The sequence below is a fragment of the Amphiura filiformis genome, chromosome 20 (genome assembly GCF_039555335.1).
Source record: "Amphiura filiformis chromosome 20, Afil_fr2py, whole genome shotgun sequence".
Lineage (NCBI taxonomy): Eukaryota > Metazoa > Echinodermata > Ophiuroidea > Amphilepidida > Amphiuridae > Amphiura > Amphiura filiformis.
The window spans coordinates 23,672,291-23,690,245 of NC_092647.1; the positions used below are offsets into that span (position 1 = coordinate 23,672,291).

The window sequence follows — 17,955 nt, forward strand, 5'->3', positions numbered from 1 at the left end:
AGCTAGTGGAAGTTAAAACGGATGCTGGTGAGGGCAAATGATTTATAATGGATCATTCAATGAGGCTGCAATGCTTAGAGGGTACTCATTCAAGTTCATTTTAAGGTGCATTTCATGTCTTTAAAAGCCTTGTTGATTTCTGAGCTCAGTTCATTAAATGTTGAATAAAATTCATAATCATTTGAAGTCTATCATGAATTGAAGATGGTTCTATATTAAAATAATATAACAGTTGGTACTGAATGGTATTGAATTGACATCTACAAACCACAGAAGTAAGAATTACAAAAGGTTTTATTCTAATTGAATGAAGTCCAGCAGTTAAGAACATGTGAAATGTTCCACTTTTACAGGAAAAAAGAAAGAACAATAATTCAAATAGTAGTCCTATAATGCCATAAAGACCATTAGAAGGTGAAAACATTTAAAATTTCTTCTCATATAATTTTGAATTCTTTCAAGTATGTGCTAATGAATTCTTTGAAATGCTACAAAATTCTTTGATATTCCCCCATAATTCCTTGAAATTATCTAGAATTCTTTGAAATTCCCAAGATTTTTTTTTAATTTCCCCAGAATTCTTTGAATGTCCCCAGAATTCTTTGAATTTCCCCAGAATTCTTTGAATTTCCCCAGAATTCTTTGAATTTCCCCAGAATTCTTTGAAATTCCTTAGAATTCTTTGAAATTCCCTAGAATTCTTTGAAATTCCCTAGAATTCTTTGAAATTCCCTAGAATTCTTTGAAATTCCCTAGAATTCTTTGAAATTCCCTAGAATTTTTTGAAATTCACCAGAATTCTTTAAAATTCACCAGAATTCTTTGAATGCAATACATAGCTTTGTCAGGTGGTAATGGTTAGCAAGCATGATAGTGGTATGAATCTGAAATGGTTTCAATGCAGAATAGTTATCATTACGATTCATTCCAAGATTCAAGTAAACCTTTCCAATCCTCATCAATGTTATTTTTTATGCAAATGATTGGTTCAAGGCTGACATTACTTATGCTCATCCACAAAGTGCACATGACCAAAAATCGAGCTGTTGCAAGAATTATATAAATACCTTGACATCGCCACCCTTAGGGATGTGGTGAATATTATCTAAGGAGCGAACATGGCTTTTTGCTTTTGAATTGAAGTCAATTTTCTTGCTATGTATCTGAAACAATTAGACCAAAGTTAATATTTTAGTAAATAACGTCTGCAGCCTTGTGCATCAATACGAAAAATGCTGAACATACAGGTTGTTCTACAAATCGGTTTCATCATATCACAATTTTTCTGACATTTTCAAATTTCTGTTCACTTGGTGATCAGATCAGTAGCATGAAGATCCATGAAGTTAGCACATGCAAATTAGTAAAGATGCAATGTAATGTTAAAATCCTTTGTTCAAATGAAATATAACTAGCATTAACAAATTATTATCAAAGAATCATGTATTCAGTGATGGACCACACTTGAGCTTTAAGGGTGTTGTCATCTTTGCTCAGAGTCATTCAACCTATAACAGTGGCGGTGCTTTAGTACACTCTCAGAACATTGGTTAAACATTTTAACCAACTTGGTTAAAATTTTAACCAACCATGTATTTACAGGTGAACAGCCCAACAGTTGGTTATATTGTTAACCAACCTGGGTTGGTTAACAATATAACCACAGGTTGGTTAAAAACATTGACCAACTACTGGTTAACATTACGGTAACCAACCAGTTGGGCAAAGCATGTTGGGCAAAATATAACCAATAGTTGGTTAAACACTATGAATGGGAAGTTCATTTCATTGTTCATTTCATTAAGCTTAAGCTTACCGGTTGTGGTGGTAGTTGTCGTCGATAAAGCATCGTAAGTCTTGCTCACAGTCTCGGCCTCGCACACACTTAAACTAAGTGTTATACCCGATGAAATGTTTATAATATAATTTCCTACCTTCAAATGTCTCCAACAGATCTTGAAGACCCCGATCCACAGCTTTGCAGCAAGCCACTCATATCGGCCATCTTGTTTTCTGAAATGCATTTTTGCCCAACACAATGACCAATCACAGTTCGCAAAGGAACACCATGTGACCATGGTTGGGCAAAACCATACTTTGCCCAACTTTATTGGCGGGAAAAGGATGTTTTTTACCAAGGTTGGGTAACTTTTAACCAACATTGTGTAAATACCATATTGACAGGTTTGACCAACCATGTATTAAACTGTATTTTGCCCAACTTCAAGAATCTTAACCATTGTTGGGCATTTTTTAACCAACTGTTTTCTGCCCATTCATTTTGTATCCAATGTTCTGAGAGTGTAGCAGGGATAGGCAAAAAGGGGCAGCTAGCCATGGGACATCTTACCCTTCCCTCCCTCCCTCTCCCCTGAGATACCGGACTCTTTGACATTTTTAGAATCGTAAACCTTTTTGCTAATTTTTGTCCAATTTTACCCCCCCCCCCTCCCCCGAAAGTCACCTTAGCCCCCTGTGTGGAAAAAGCCTGTTTACACTAGCTAAAACAAAGGCTGTAGCACAAGGGAGCACAGAGTCCGATTCAGCGGGGATCAGTCATTTTAAATAGAAATTTTCAAATCTTTACTTCCATTGGGAGAACCAGAATATACTTTGTGTCTCAAAAGGCTAGACCTCCAAAAGTTTTGGGACATTTTTGTGCAATTCCTGTGTAGTTAGAAAAAAGTTGACTTTGTTTCATGCATGATAGAGGCTATTTGTAGCATGCAGGCTTCAAAGATTGCAAGTTATAATACTGAGAGCAGGCAACATAATCTTTTTTTGCAGCAAGCTAAAGGTAGCAGTGCTATCTATATACCTTCACATCTCCCCCTTTTGGGACATGACTAACGTTGTCCAAAGAACGGACACGGCTTTTGGCAAATGACTGGTAGTTGACTTTTTGGCTATAGATCTGTGTGTTCATAAGCGTATGATGGATAATCAACAAGGTGTAGTCTTGAAATGTTCTCATATCAGTCAATATTTCTTCTAAAAAAAATAAGTGATCTCATCATTGTGCTTTAGTCTATAATCTCATACAGCGTACAAAAATAATGTGTCTTTACACTTAAAACCAAGGTGATTTCTTGATGACACTAAAATTAAATTACCAAATAAAGTAGCTGACTGAAGGAGAATTTTGTGCTGCATTCAATATCTAATGCAGGATGATGCAACTTTATGAGTATTTCAAAAGGAGAAAATGGGCATAGACATCTCCTATGATAGATGCAGATTATGAACAGAGCAAAGTGATTGTTGGTCTGTCACACTGTAATGAGCCTGTTACAAAAGGTGGCAGGAATCACCTTGAAGGAGGAAATAATCAAATTTGTCACTTTTGAAATTTAACCTTTTCTCATGCCAATGGGTCAATTTGGGGGATTAAAGTCACATCACGTAGAATGAAGTATCAAACAATTTCTATACTATACCAACCATTTTATTTTGTAATTTAGTATTAGTGTCTTAGAGAATCCACTTTAGTTTTAAGTATAAAGATCCTTTTTGTGCGTTGTATACATAAATTTTGGACATCTTGTTAGCTAAGACTAATAATCAATAAATATTATTGATCAGTTAATGAATCATGCATCCTGATTGCAAAAATATAAGTTGCATTTTGTTTTGCAAGGACCCTACTTTCAAATTCTTTACAATATTCATAAAACAAACTTTTTACCTGTTTTGATTTCTGAAATTTACAATTTCAAACTATCTGTCATTTTTCTTGCAAAGTTTGTTTTTCTGCCAAATATTTATCTTGTGTTTTTGTTAAGTTACAAAAATATTTTCATTTTCAAGATGGCTACCTGTACATTCCCTCTACTGGGCTTATGAGTGGCATTATCCAAGGACCCGATTCTACTTCTAGCCTTAGAATTGAAGTTGACTTTCTTGCTATATATCTGCAAAAGTTCATGTCACACAGGCCACATAAACAAAGGCAAACTTGAGATATAAAAGGTAGATGAATTCATCAGCCTTTTCTTAAAACAGTAAAGGTAGATGAATTCATCACCTTTTGTCTCTTAAAAAAAAAAAAAGATAGATGAATTCCACACCCTTGTCCTATAAAAGTACAAAGTAGATGAATTCATCACCTTTCTCCTATATAATGTTAAAAGACTTAGCCTATATTCTCTAAATGATGGTAACAATTTATACAAATCTCTTAAATTTAAAGATGGTCTTTCAGTGAAACTTAAATCTAGTCATAAGCAGCATGGTTGCCATTTTGTCTTTTAAGCTTTCCAAGGCCTCATATTCGACGAGAATCACTGAATCGATTGCCGTAATGATTCTCGTAATATTTATTGCGAGAATCAATTTCTTTCATTGAATCATGCAGTAAGTGAAGCGTCTCAGATGGTTTTTGATTCTCGCAAACTGGCACGAAATCTAGGCCCTGCTTTCTTCCTGAAATATATAGAACATTATAGCCCCAGAACTATTCCTTTAATAATTAATTCTGTAATGACCTACCACAATTTCCTAAAAGAATTTCAGAAAAGAGGGTCAGTTCTAATTTTTTGTTTGCTGAAGGTAACCCAGCAGACAGAATAGCACTCTAACTCAGATAAAAATGACCATAAATGCAAATAAATCTAATAAAATTGTAAATAATATCTATCAAATAGGGTACAATTCCTGTGTTTTGTCTGCGACAGACTGCTAGTAAAAGGAGTTCATCATATGAGTTCATAATGGGTTATTCCAGTTAAAATACATACACCCCCTATGGAAAACATAACCTTAATCACTCGCACAAAGGGGGAGTACATTTCAAGTGGACTCATCCATTCAGGTAGCCCCATTTGAAATCTACACTCCCTGTGTGGGAGATTAAGGTCATGTCTTCCATAAGGGGTGTATGGATTTCAACTGAAATAGCCCACTGCTCCATAAATGCAACTAAATCTGTGTGAGACAAGGGGGGTACTCCACACAGGAGTCAGGGAATCCAAATTAATTCACATCAATGTGTACTTCCATGGCCTGCATTGTGTACTAAACAAACGTAATGCAATATACTGAACTATGTTGTGAATGCATACACTATAAAAACAATGGATAACACTTAATAAACACTAAAAGCGCATACAATTAACACTACTGAAGATGTCATTTATTCCTATAGCAAACATTTGCTATCTACTGAAGATAGCATTTATTCAAATTAGTCGCATTGCTATCAACTGAAGATAGCATTTATTCATTCTAGTCACATTGCTATATCTACTGAAGATAGCATTTATACATTTTAGTCACATTGCTATCTACTGAAGATAGCATTTATACATTTTAGTCACATTGCTATCTACTGAAGATAGCATTTATTCATTTTTAAAGAAGGATTTATTGATGGATTTGTCACACTCTAACATGTTTATATCGGTGATATAAACGTGTTGGAGTGTCTATATGTTTATCACAACTACCTCTATGAACGTGCTATGGTGTTAATTGTATGCAACGCCTCCTATACTTTTATGTGTAAAATATATAAATAAATGTGTTTTAGTGTTATCAGTTGTTTTTTACAGTGTAAACGCTACGTCCTTTCACCACAACTTTGACTGTACCTTGCAATGTGTAAGGCATGTTTCCATTATGGATTCCCAGCAAACACAAAAACGTTTTTAAAAGGTTTTAAATTAGTTATATTTTGGGTTTTGGTTTAGATAAAACGTTTTAATAACATTAAAATGTCGGGTTATATAAAGGTCATGAAATCGTTTTAAAAGCGTTTTGTATGAAAACACACTACAACAATATTTTTAAAATGTTTTGAAATGTCATTGTAAACTATTTTTGCAAACATTTTTGCCAAATATTTTGTCAACACTTAAATAACATTATGTTAAAATATTTGCACCCAGCAAACACAGAAATGTTCTTAAAATGTTTTTTACAAAAGCGTTTTAATAACATTTAAATGTCGGGTTATATAAAGGTCATGAAAACGTTTTTAAAAGCGTTATTGTAAATATTTTGGACAAACATTTTTTTGCAAAATATTTTTCAACCCCAAAATAACATTCTGTTTAGAATGATTTGTTCCAAGTTTTCAAGAATGTTTTTGGAATGTTATTAAAACGTTTTTATACCCTTTATATAACCCGACATTTAAATGTTTTCTGTAAAACATTTGTGTTTGCTGTGCAGTAAATTACCAACAAATGTTTTTTAATGTCATGAAAACGTTTTATACCATTAATGTACCTTTTATATAACCCGACATTTAAACGTTTTCTGACAACCTTTTATAACCTTTTGCGAATGATGTCGAAAACGTTTTGTGTTTGCTGGGTTGCATGACATACATTGATGTGATACAGTTGCTTCAAATATCACCACACTCTACTGCACTTTGCAATTCCACATTGATTTGGATTTTGGAAGTCCACATCGATGCGGATCAGTACCCTGTATGGAGTGCCCTGTAAAGTTATCATATGATGACAACGACAAGATAAAAAAATGCTGGCGCATTTAAATCGAGCCTTTCTTTCTTTCTTTTTTTGTACCTCAACATCCCCTCCCTGAGGTACATGGTCTGCATTCTCTAAAGAATTCACTCGTCCTTTATCAACCCATTGGAAATCAACTGGCTCGTTAAAGATCTGAAATGTTACAAGAGATTAGGTAGTAACTTAAAGAGGACAATTTCTGTACATAATATTCTGCCTTAAACTGCTCCACTGCATGAAATATCAAAATAACATATTTAATAGATGAATTTGATCATTGAAAATAAAAACATTGCAAATAGCCAATTCATTCATGGCACAATTCAAAGCAGTAGTTGATCATTGAAGTGAAAAATACACACATCTACTGAAGATGTCAGTTATTCCTATAGGAAACAATTGCTATCTACTGAAGATAGCATTTATTCAATTTTGTTGCGTTGCTATCTACTGAAGATAGCATTTATTCAATTTAGTCACATTGCTATCTACTGAAGATAGCATTTATTCAATTTAGTCACATTGCTATCTACAGAAGATAGCACTTATTCATTCTAGTCACATTGCTATCTACTGAAGATAGCATTACATTAATAATTAGTCATGTTGCTATCTACTGAAGATAGCATTTAATCATTCATGTCACATTGCTATCTAATGAAGATAACATTTAATTCTAGTTCCATTTGTTGCATTGTTATCTACTGAAGATAGCATTTATTCAGCCCACTGACATTGCTATCTACTGTAGATGGCATTTATTCTCAATACATTGCTTTCTACTGAAAAAAACATTTACCAATTCTCATTACATTGCTATCTACTGAAGATAACATTTAATTATACTAGTCCCATTGTTGCATTGTTATCTACTGAAGATAGCATTTATTCAGTCCAGTCACGTTGCAATCTACTGAAGAGAGCATTTATCCATTCCAGTAGCAAACACTTCATGCATCTAACATATCATTGCTTCTTACAGTTAGACACCACTGCATTCTACTGAAGATAGCACTGCTTAAAATAGAAGACACTGAAGGTAGTGCTGTTTTCCAAACAAATGCATTGAAACTATTAAAGATAGTAGTCCCTCAGCAAAGTAAAGAGGGAATTGTATAAGGAGTTGAACATTTTTTGAGATATACTTTTCTTAATAATAATTTGCCTAATATTGATCCCTTTTTATGATGATATAGTACCTTGACATCGCCGCCACTAGGGGTATGGTCGGCATATTCCAGTGATTCTATTCGTCCTTTCTCAACCCATTTAAAATCAACAGGTTCGTCAAATATCTGAAATTCAAAGTGATCATGATGGCAATTTGGAATAGTTATTAGTTAATAATTAGATGACATAAGTACTAATCAAATGAATTATTACACTTCCCAATGATGTAATTGACTGGAACAAATAATTACACTATGTTTTAACATACTGTAATTTATTAAAATAACCCCAACTAAAGCAAGTTTCAACCCTGACAAAAAAGTTAATTATGATCAATGTTTTCTTCAAACTTAGTTTTCAAATTTATTTCCATTCACTGAAAACAACTGAGCAAAATTGACCGGAGTATATAATTATCGAAGTTCAGGGCTCAAATCTGTCACCAACCCAAATATAGTTAACTGGGAGATGCTAGATGTGAATGATTTTATTAGACACATATATGTTTACATCAAGGTAATACCTAAATTTGCACTTTGTATAATGTAAAAGCTTGCATAAGACACTCTGCTAGCCATAGGCTTCAATAAAAAAAGTCTTGTTTGAGATATTTTCTCAAAATAACAAGAGCTATTTCAAGTGCCTCTTAACCAATACTAGGCTTGTTTGTACTCATTTTAATGCATTTTTCATGCTGATTCCAAATATGTTTTTAAAAATATACAATTCTGAAATTTTTGAATTTTCAAAAAATTTGTCATCTGCAGTCGACACATGTGGCATGGGGGAGGGTTAAACGGACCTTATGTGAGCTTGCACTTCAGATTTTTAAAAATAACTAAAACTTTGGTAGACAATTTGTAGACCACCAGAGCAAAAGGCAAGTTGATGTAGATATCCAGTAGGCTATACCTTGACATCACCACCGCCAGGAACATGATCAGCATACTCCAAAGAATCTACTCTTCCTTTCTCTACCCACTTAAAATCTACTGGCTCATCAAAGATCTGCAAGGCAAATTTCATATCATAGCATAGTTGGATGACTCTAAAATCTGCTCAATTTGTTTTCTGTCATTCACTATTCATGCAATTAAGTTATGTATTCATTTTATCAATGTATGTTAACTTTTTGCACATGATCTCTTTTAGAAAAGAACCAAATTTGCTTTGCTTCTTTGTCATTTTGTGACAAACTAGCAATTTCCTAGGAAGCTTTGTTATAAAATGGCTCTAAGCAATACATTTAATCTAATTAAATGAATTAATATTTAAAATATTTGTTAACTTTCGATAGACAAGCTGAATTCAAAATGGCTACCTCTATATCGCCGCCACCAGCTACATGTTCGGCATTTTCAAGGGAACCAATACGACTTCTCGCTTTCTTCTTGAAGTCTAACTTTTTGCTCTCAATCTGTAACATTTACAGCAATCAGTGTTACTTTAAGGGGGTACTACACCCATGTGGTAAATTTGTGACTATTTTTGCATTTTTCTCAAAAAATAATTACAAACTGGTAACAAAAGTTATGTATATTATTGGGGCAAGGAATCAAATTACTACACTGAAATTTCAGTGACTCAAGACAAGCGGTTCAGTATATATGAGAGGAAACGAGGTACATCCTAGCGGTACCTTATTTCTGATCATAATTAACAAACCGCTTGTCTTGGGTCACTGAAATTGCAGTGTAGTAATTGGATTCCTTGCCCCTATAACATACATAACTTTTATTACCACTGTGTTATTAGTTTTTGAGAAAAATGCAAAAATAGACACACAATTATCTAGGGGTGTAGTATCGCCTTAATATCATGCTACATGTTTTAAAATTTAATTAGAGATATCATGTGATGATCTTCATTTGTAGCTTGAGCGGCAGTAAATATTATGTTTGCAATGCTCAATGGAAATTTTAGAATCCATTTTCATGCTTCTAATTACTTATATAAAATGCAATCATCAAGAGCATCATCATGAGTGTTTCGCGAATCACGTTTCTTTAGCACAATTTGCACCATATCTCATGAAAATTTCTGATGAGTATGCCTACCCGGCAAATACATGAAGTGCAGGGACCAAGCTGAAAGCTCTGTAGTTTCTCAATTGAATGACATCAAAATCAATTTTCATGTATTATATGACTAGGTGTGGACATTCAGGTGCGTGCCCAGGAGTGCCCGTGCGCAGGATTTATTTTTGAGGTGCTGGACCTTTTTCGAATGATGAGTGCGCTCGTGCAGATTTTTTTATAATCAGTGGACCTAAACCTTTTTTTGAACTTTTTGAATGCCTTATTACCAAAAAGTTTTTCTCCCACTTTTGGACCTTTTTATTGAAAAATCAATGGGGGATGCTTCTACATACATGCCTGCCTTGGTGTATGCCAAAATCATGAAAAATGTGCCTATTAAGACACATTGCAACCACTCAGCCCACATACAATCACTAGGCTACTTGAGTATTACAAGCTGTCCTTGACATTGCTTGCCTCACCTTTTGGGCTGGGAAAAAATGTGGCAACACTGAACATCTTGAATGAATGGTACTTGAATACCACCAGCTGTCCTTGACATTGCTTGCCTCGCCTGTTGGGCTGAGAAAAATGTGGCAACACTGAACATCTTGAATGAATGGTACTTGAGTACCACCAGCTGTCCTTGATATTGCTTGTCTCACCTTTTGGGCTGGGGAAAATTGTGGCAACACTGAACATCTTGAATGAATGGTACTTGAGTACCACCAGCTGTCCTTGACATTGCTTGTCTCGCCTTTTGGGCTGGGGAAAATTGTGGCAACACTGAACATCTTGAATGAATGGTACTTGAGTACCACCAGCTGTCCTTGACATTGCTTGGCTCGCCTTTTGGGCTGGGAAAAAATGTGGCAACACTGAACATCTTGAATGAATGGTACTTGAGTACCACCAGCTGTCCTTGACATTGCTTGTCTCGCCTTTTGGGCTGGGAAAAAATGTGGCAACACTGAACATCTTGAATGAATGGTACTTGAGTATTACAAGCTGTCCTTGACATTGCTTGGCTCGCCTTTTGGGCTGGGAAAAAATGTGGCAACACTGAACATCTTGAATGAATGGTACTTGAGTACCACCAGCTGTCCTTGACATTGCTTGCCTCGCCTTTTGGGCTGGGAAAAAATGTGGCAACACTGAACATCTTGAATGAATGGTACTTGAATACCACCAGTTGTCCTTGACATTGCTTGCCTCGCCTTTTGGGCTGAGAAAAATGTGGCAACACTGAACATCTTGAATGAATGGTACTTGAGTACCACCGGCTGTCCTTGACATTGCTTGTCTCGCCTTTTGGGCTGGGGAAAATTGTGGCAACACTGAACATCTTGAATGAATGGTACTTGAGTACCACCAGCTGTCCTTGACATTGCTTGTCTCGATTTTTGGGCTGGGGAAAATTGTGGCAACACTGAACATCTTGAATGAATGGTACTTGAGTACCACCAGCTGTCCTTGACATTGCTTGTCTCGCCTTTTGGGCTGGGAAAAATTGTGGCAACACTGAACATCTTGAATGAATGGTACTTGAATACCACCAGCTGTCCTTGACATTGCTTTGGGCTGGGGAAAATTGTGGCAACACTGAACATCTTGAACAACCTCCAGAAGAAAGTCTCATTACACCTGAAGATGATGTTTTCCTTAACACTATGTAGTACTTAATGGCAGAATCTCAACAGGTTTTTAAAAGGGTAAGTAAATACCGCTATGGCTAGCTAAGAGTGGTGAAGGTCGGGCATTCTGAAGCACACAGGTTATTGTGTCCCAGGGTTCCATAATACCCTAAACACAGTCATTGTTTGGTCATATTTATACCCTAAAGCACCAGAAAGTGGTCATTATTTTGCAACTTTATGATCGTTTGTGTTCTAGGTCCTTTCAAATTCCTATACCAAACATTTGCTATCTTCTGAAGATAGCACTTATTCATTTTAGTTACATTGCTATCTACTGAAGATAGCATTTATTCATTTTTATCACATTGCTTTCTACTGAAGATAGTATTTATTCATTTTGTTCTAGGTCCTTTCAAACCCTGTTTCTGACATCTTAAATGATATGCTTTTTGATATATCATGTTCAAGGTTCAAGATCTTTTCAAAAGTACCTTTGTTCTGATTATTGATGTTTTGACACCCTAAACTATATTCATGCGTACATCTCTTGCCTGTTAAAAAAATATCCTTAAACATTTTTTTGCACAAGCATTATATCCACCTCAAAAGTCCCCCAAATATGCATGCATTTTTACATTAGTACAGGCCTATTCTCATTATCAGAGACAAAAGAAAAAGAGCTGTAAATAAGACTACCTTGACTTTGCCCCCTGCAGGGACATGCTCAACGTTCTCAAAGGAACCAATCTTGCTGCGTGCCTTCTTTCTGAAACTCACATTGGTATCTTGAATCTGAAAAGTCAAATTTTTTAGTTATGTATGCTTCTGAAAATAAAAATGTTACCATGGTTACTGATAATCTGCATAATGGAGATGGAATGGAATGGATGAAAGACGATGATATGATTTAGTAAATCAGAGAAACATAAGAGTGTAGGCCTAGTGAACTATTGAAATTATTACATTACAAGATTCTAATTGCAGCTGCCTGAACAGGTGCACCGTCACCAAAGTACCCACATAGTACCAATGCTGCTACTGCACAGGTACTGGTACTACACCAGTACTCCCTGGGTACTGCACAGTACCAGCCAAGAAGCTTGGCGATGGTGTACCTGTGCAGGCGGCCAAACTTGAAGTGTATCGGCCTATATGGTAGCGATCAACTATAGCAGAAAACATGAAAAGTTTTTCTTCGGTTACCATGGTTACAGAAAAAAATACTTGTACAATGAAAATGATAAACATGATGTGGAAAAAAATAAGATGAAATTTGATTATGCTGAATATGAAAAATCAAAACATAGAAAATGAGTGTGACAATAAATATCATATGAAGAAATTAAATATTTTATCACAATACTTCAGCAATATGCAATCAGTTATTGTAGTGCATACATGCATGGTTAGTAAATAAACAGCATAACTAAATAAAATGTTTGGTCAAAATGGTGCTGGGTTTTTGTATTTGAACACACAGCTTTTTATGCAATAATCACTGATAATAATTACAGAACTTTATCACATTACCAAATAAAACCAAAACAGCAGAACTATATAGATGATTTGGTCATAATTATATGAAGCTATTCCAACAACAAAGTTTGAACTATTAATAATCAGAAAAATGGTGGAAAATTTAGCAAAACTAATTAAAAGCCTTATTGATTAAACTACATAACATCAAATCAAGGAAATGGAATCAATTTCATTACAAAAAAAAAAAAGGAAGGTTTTATTTCAAACTCTAATGGTCAAATTGCTAGAATTGTACATTAAACACACCTAAACAGACACAATGCAATTTTGCAGGCAGCAGCTTAATCAGCGCCAATATTGCAACATTGAAACAAACAACTATACAAACATCCAATCCAACCCAACCCCATCTCCCAGTAGGCAATGAGGATAAAGTGCCTTGCCCAAGGACACAACACGTTGGCACGAGCGGGGCTCGAACTCGCAACCTATGGATTATGAGTCGGGCGCCTTATCCACTCGGCCACATGTGCTCCCATTACATTTGTTTGCGATCATGTAGAAACAAAAAATTTAAGATGGGCGTAGCTTAAAGCTAGTGTAAAGTAAAAAACAACACTCATCAAAACAAAAACAAAAAGAGCTATGAAATAGCTAAATAAGAAGAACATTATAAGTATAGCATAAGTTTAGAAAGCTGAACTCAATTTGTTGTGATATCTGCACAAGTTCTGTGAGATTGCAAAAATAAACTTTTTTGAAAACAAACGCAGCCGAACCCATTATTTAAACGTTTTTACTGCCGAGGACACATTATTTGCGTGTAAAGGATAATGCTGCACCCTTTATTTCTATTCTATTACCACAAAATAGTGCGATTTAAAGAGAAAATATCACATTTTTTGCCCAAATATTTCAAGTTTTACCTCAAGATGGAGCGCCTACGCGTAGCCAAAGCGTAAGTGATAGCAGAACGCGTAACCAAGCGTAATGCTTTGCGTAGAATGCGTAACGACGCTAATATACTGCATCGCGCTTTGCTGTGCGCTGTGATGTGAGAAGAACATAAAGTTCGTTGCCCTGGCCACTTTATTGCTAATTAATGGTCTTTCACGTGACGCGTTTCAACAAATCACAGTGCGCGATTTTGAATAATGGGTCGTGGGGGTAATAGAATACATTTTAGGGTGTTTTGGTAATCCCTTAAAGTTGAAGAAAGATCAGGAAGTTTAAGAGATAGAAGTCACGTTGCACTTCAAGCACACAATGGGCTATTTCAGTTGAAATCCATATCACCCCATGGAAGACATGACCTTAATCTACCAAACAGGGAGTGTGACTTCCAAATGGAATTACCTGAATGGGTAATGACTCCATATGAAACATACACCCCCTGTGCAGTAGATTAAAGTCATATATCTTCCATAGGGTGCATGGATTTTAACCGGAATAGCCCATTAACAAATCACTCAATTTACCTCAACGCTAGATTTTCTAGGGGAGTAGTGTGCATTTTCCAAGGAACCAACTCGTGGTTCTGTCTGACCAAAATCAAGCTTTTGGCTCACTATCTGCAAATATGTAAACGACCATATAACATGCAAATGTATGCTGATTAGCTCATGCATTATTCATGCTAATTACATTAACTTTTACTATATCTAAAACAGTAGAAGAGAATTGATTAAAATGGTAAAGAAGTGAGTAAAGTTAAGATGAAAACACACATGCATGTTTATGATTAATAGGCCTAATGATTTCACTGTTACTAATGAATAAGAGACTGCTATAAGCTGTCCCTATAAGTGGCCCTCTACAGGCAGTAAAATAAAAAAAAGTAAAAAAGGGATGGTTTATAATTATCTGTGATTTATCAGTATGAGAAAATACAAGTGATATTAATTGTTATAACCATGAATGAGTAGGGCATGGAGAATCATACGAATCACAGTCCAACCTCTTTTATCCAGCCATGATGGGACCAAGCATCGGCGGGATAAGTAAAAAATCCAGAAAAGGGGGGGTAATACTATAATGCTGTCCTTCAGATGTTATAGAGCATAAAATGAGGTGTTATACCATTGAAAAACATGTTTTCCTTTGACCTGCATTCAGCTGATAACTAGAGAGATCCGGATAAATAAAAGGTCTGGATGAAGGAGGTTAGACTGTGATATCACTCTATTAGTTGGCATTCGTGGGCTATTCCAGTTGAAATTCATATACCCCCTATGGAAGACATGACCTTGATCTTCCACAGAGGGAGTGTGAATTTCAAATGGAGTACCTGAATGGGTGAATCCATTTGAAGTCAACACCCCTGTGTGAGAGATTAAGGTCATATCTTCCACAGGGGGTGTATGGATTTCAACTGCAATAGCCATAATTCATGTTAAAGTTCTACAATGTCAGTATGCAAGATTCAATGCCAATCAATGCTGTATAATCACAGTCAATGTCAGCCATGTTTGTTTGTTTGTTGGTACATTACTACCTTTATTTCTCCACCGCGAGGTTTATGCTTTGTATTGTCAAGAGATCCCACTCTGCTTAGGGTATTCTTGCCAAATTCTACTTTTTGTGAGTGAATCTAAAAGTTATGAAGATAGAATAGAAGAAAATCACAGTAGATAGAAGGCGAAAAATAGCATCATTGTAGCTCAAATTATTTTTAAAACTATGACTATTAAATGCTCATTATTTTTCGGAGTCTAAATATTTATGCAATGCCCAAAAATCTTTTCTACAGTGCAGCAGACGAAAAGCTTGGTTATAAGCTTTAAATGATACCTAAATTGTCAGGGTTGCTCCCACACTTGGTCGTCAAAGTTTAATTATTTCAATTAAGAATTCTTTTGTTTTCTATTGTTTTCTGACAGCTAGAATGAACCTTTTCTCATCCATTTCTTCCCAGGTGACTTTCCCCTCACTTTAGGCTATATACCAAAAGTGTGCACTTTTTCATCAAGAAATGACCCCTCATGCAATGTTCTACTTCCAACAATTCAAGCATGCACCAGTCATTTCAGCCCAACCTGGACACATCAATTTATCAAAACATACAACATCTGTTCATAAGCATTCCACTACCATCATCCGGTCAACATCTTTACACCAACGACTAAAACTTTTCTTCTCTCTTTGTATTTTTAACAAACCACCAAGCTCATCAGTCAATGCACAACCTGCAAGAACGATTCATTATGCATGCATTCCTCTAAGGCATACATTAATAAGTTAAGATGCGGTAGATAATTAATTAGTTAAGTTATCGTGTGTATAGGAACCCAATCGGTGTCAGTCGTCGGAAGAAGTATTGCCGCAAGGCAAGGGGTAACAGTGGGTTGTTACTTTATGTTTTTCTTGTCTATCTGCCGTTTGCCCTGGTTACATTTACAAGTATGTGATGCTGGTATGGGGTGAATTATATATAGTGTCTTTTTCTATGCAAGTTATTTGTTACGTGTAAGCTTATAAACTGGTGCAAAGTGGTATACAGTCAGTCTACACTGAAGTACAAAGTACAGACTCGGGCGCACACATTGTGCCAACTTTGAAGGCACGCATGCCTGCAGCAGAGACGCAGCACTACGCACTGTTCACGCGCTGTATACGTGCACGTTGTCACTTTGTACTTCAGAGTGGACAAACTGTAGGAGTGCAACCAGCCTAAGCATTCTTGGGTTCCCGGGTTAAGAGCATCTGCTAAAACGGACTGATTGAACAGAAAAAAAATACATTTTTTTCCTACCTGATTTTTCTGAGGGACAGTCTGCTCCAACCTGACCCCCCCCCCTTTATTATAAAGCTCCTGGAGTGGTGCACTTTTATCTCAAATTTCAAGCGTGAATCACAAGAGGGCCACAAAATGGCACCACAAAGCGCAAAGTTACAAACTTGTTTGACCAAACAGTACAAAAACTATTATGATGAGCATGTATCAAATTCTATAGTCACTGCAAACTGAAGCAAAAGATTGTCTTAACAACAAATCAATCTATGAATAAACAGCTGAAAAGTAAGTAATGATTCAAATCTCTATGTTAAGTGAGACAAATGCTATGCACAGAAATAAAATATGAAATGTTATGAAGTCACAATGATATTGAAAGCAGTCTTTAATTCCTAAATTAAAAGTTCTGAAAACAACAAGTTTCACTAATTGTAAGCTACAAACTCTGGTGAACCAAACAGTAAACTCTAAGTGATGTCTCACTGCAAGTCTGATCAAAAGTAGAATGTATATGTTAAGTGTGTTGTGATTGGTCAATTATGAGGTACTCATTTTGTTATGTGTTATGTGATTGGACTAATGAAACACTTATTTATTAGATGTTGTATGATTGGTCAAAAATATAGTACTCAATTACAAGGTGCTTTGTGATTGGTCAAAAGTGTGTTTGTTTGTTGGTGTTAATTTTACCTTCACATCTCCACCACCAGGTGTATAGTGGGCATTATCTAAGGAACCTATTTTACTTTGTGCATTGGAAAAGTTGAGCCTTTCGGTATGGATCTAAGGCATGCATTAAAATAAAAGAAAACAAACAAAAATAAGTTTGGGTACAAATTAAAACTTAACCGTACAAAGGTTAAATAAAGGGTATTAACACAGCAAACAATTTGGAGAAGATGAGAATGAAAGAAACTTAATAACTTTATGCAAAATGTGGCAGTGTATGGGCACATCACAATAAAAGCCTGTACAATAGTTTAAAACATCAGAGAATGCAGAGGGCATCGGTTAATTTGGTGGGTACGGCCTATTAGTCAGAGGATCATTAGTACAAAAATTGCTTGGGTATTTTAGATTAGCATTAGGGTTAAGGTTAGGGTTAACATTAGGGATAGGGTTAGGCTTTTTATTAATAAAATGCCAGAGTGAACAATGGTTATATTAGGTTCAAAGTTAGGATTAGAGTCATAGTTAAAGGTCCGTAACCCGATCGACAGCATCATCCCCGATTTTTTTCATTGTTGATGAGGTTTTGGTATCACATAATAGATACTATTTTTCTCATTACTATCCTGAAATTTGACGCTCCAAGTCGATGTATTTCGGAGAAATCATGAATCACAGCGGTTTTTACAGGTTACCAGTTTGTAAACAATAAAAATTTCTTCGGATCATGGGAAGAGAAAAAGCGAACTACGCTAAGTGTAGTCTCGCTGCCA

At 35.6% G+C, this 17,955-nt stretch overlaps 1 protein-coding gene across 1 annotated transcript in view; it reads right to left on the reverse strand.

Annotated features, from left to right (window-relative positions):
• LOC140142888 (uncharacterized) overlaps positions 1–17,955 on the reverse strand; it is a 63,995-nt gene that overhangs the window by 18,866 nt on the left and 27,174 nt on the right. The window contains exons 7-14 of the mRNA XM_072164908.1: positions 15,275–15,370; positions 11,998–12,093; positions 8,968–9,063; positions 8,559–8,654; positions 7,676–7,771; positions 6,534–6,629; positions 2,819–2,914; positions 1,068–1,163 (exon numbers count right to left, since the gene is read on the reverse strand). Coding sequence (XP_072021009.1) covers positions 1,068–1,163; positions 2,819–2,914; positions 6,534–6,629; positions 7,676–7,771; positions 8,559–8,654; positions 8,968–9,063; positions 11,998–12,093; positions 15,275–15,370 — 768 coding nt within the window. The remainder of the gene's footprint in view (positions 1–1,067; positions 1,164–2,818; positions 2,915–6,533; positions 6,630–7,675; positions 7,772–8,558; positions 8,655–8,967; positions 9,064–11,997; positions 12,094–15,274; positions 15,371–17,955) is intronic.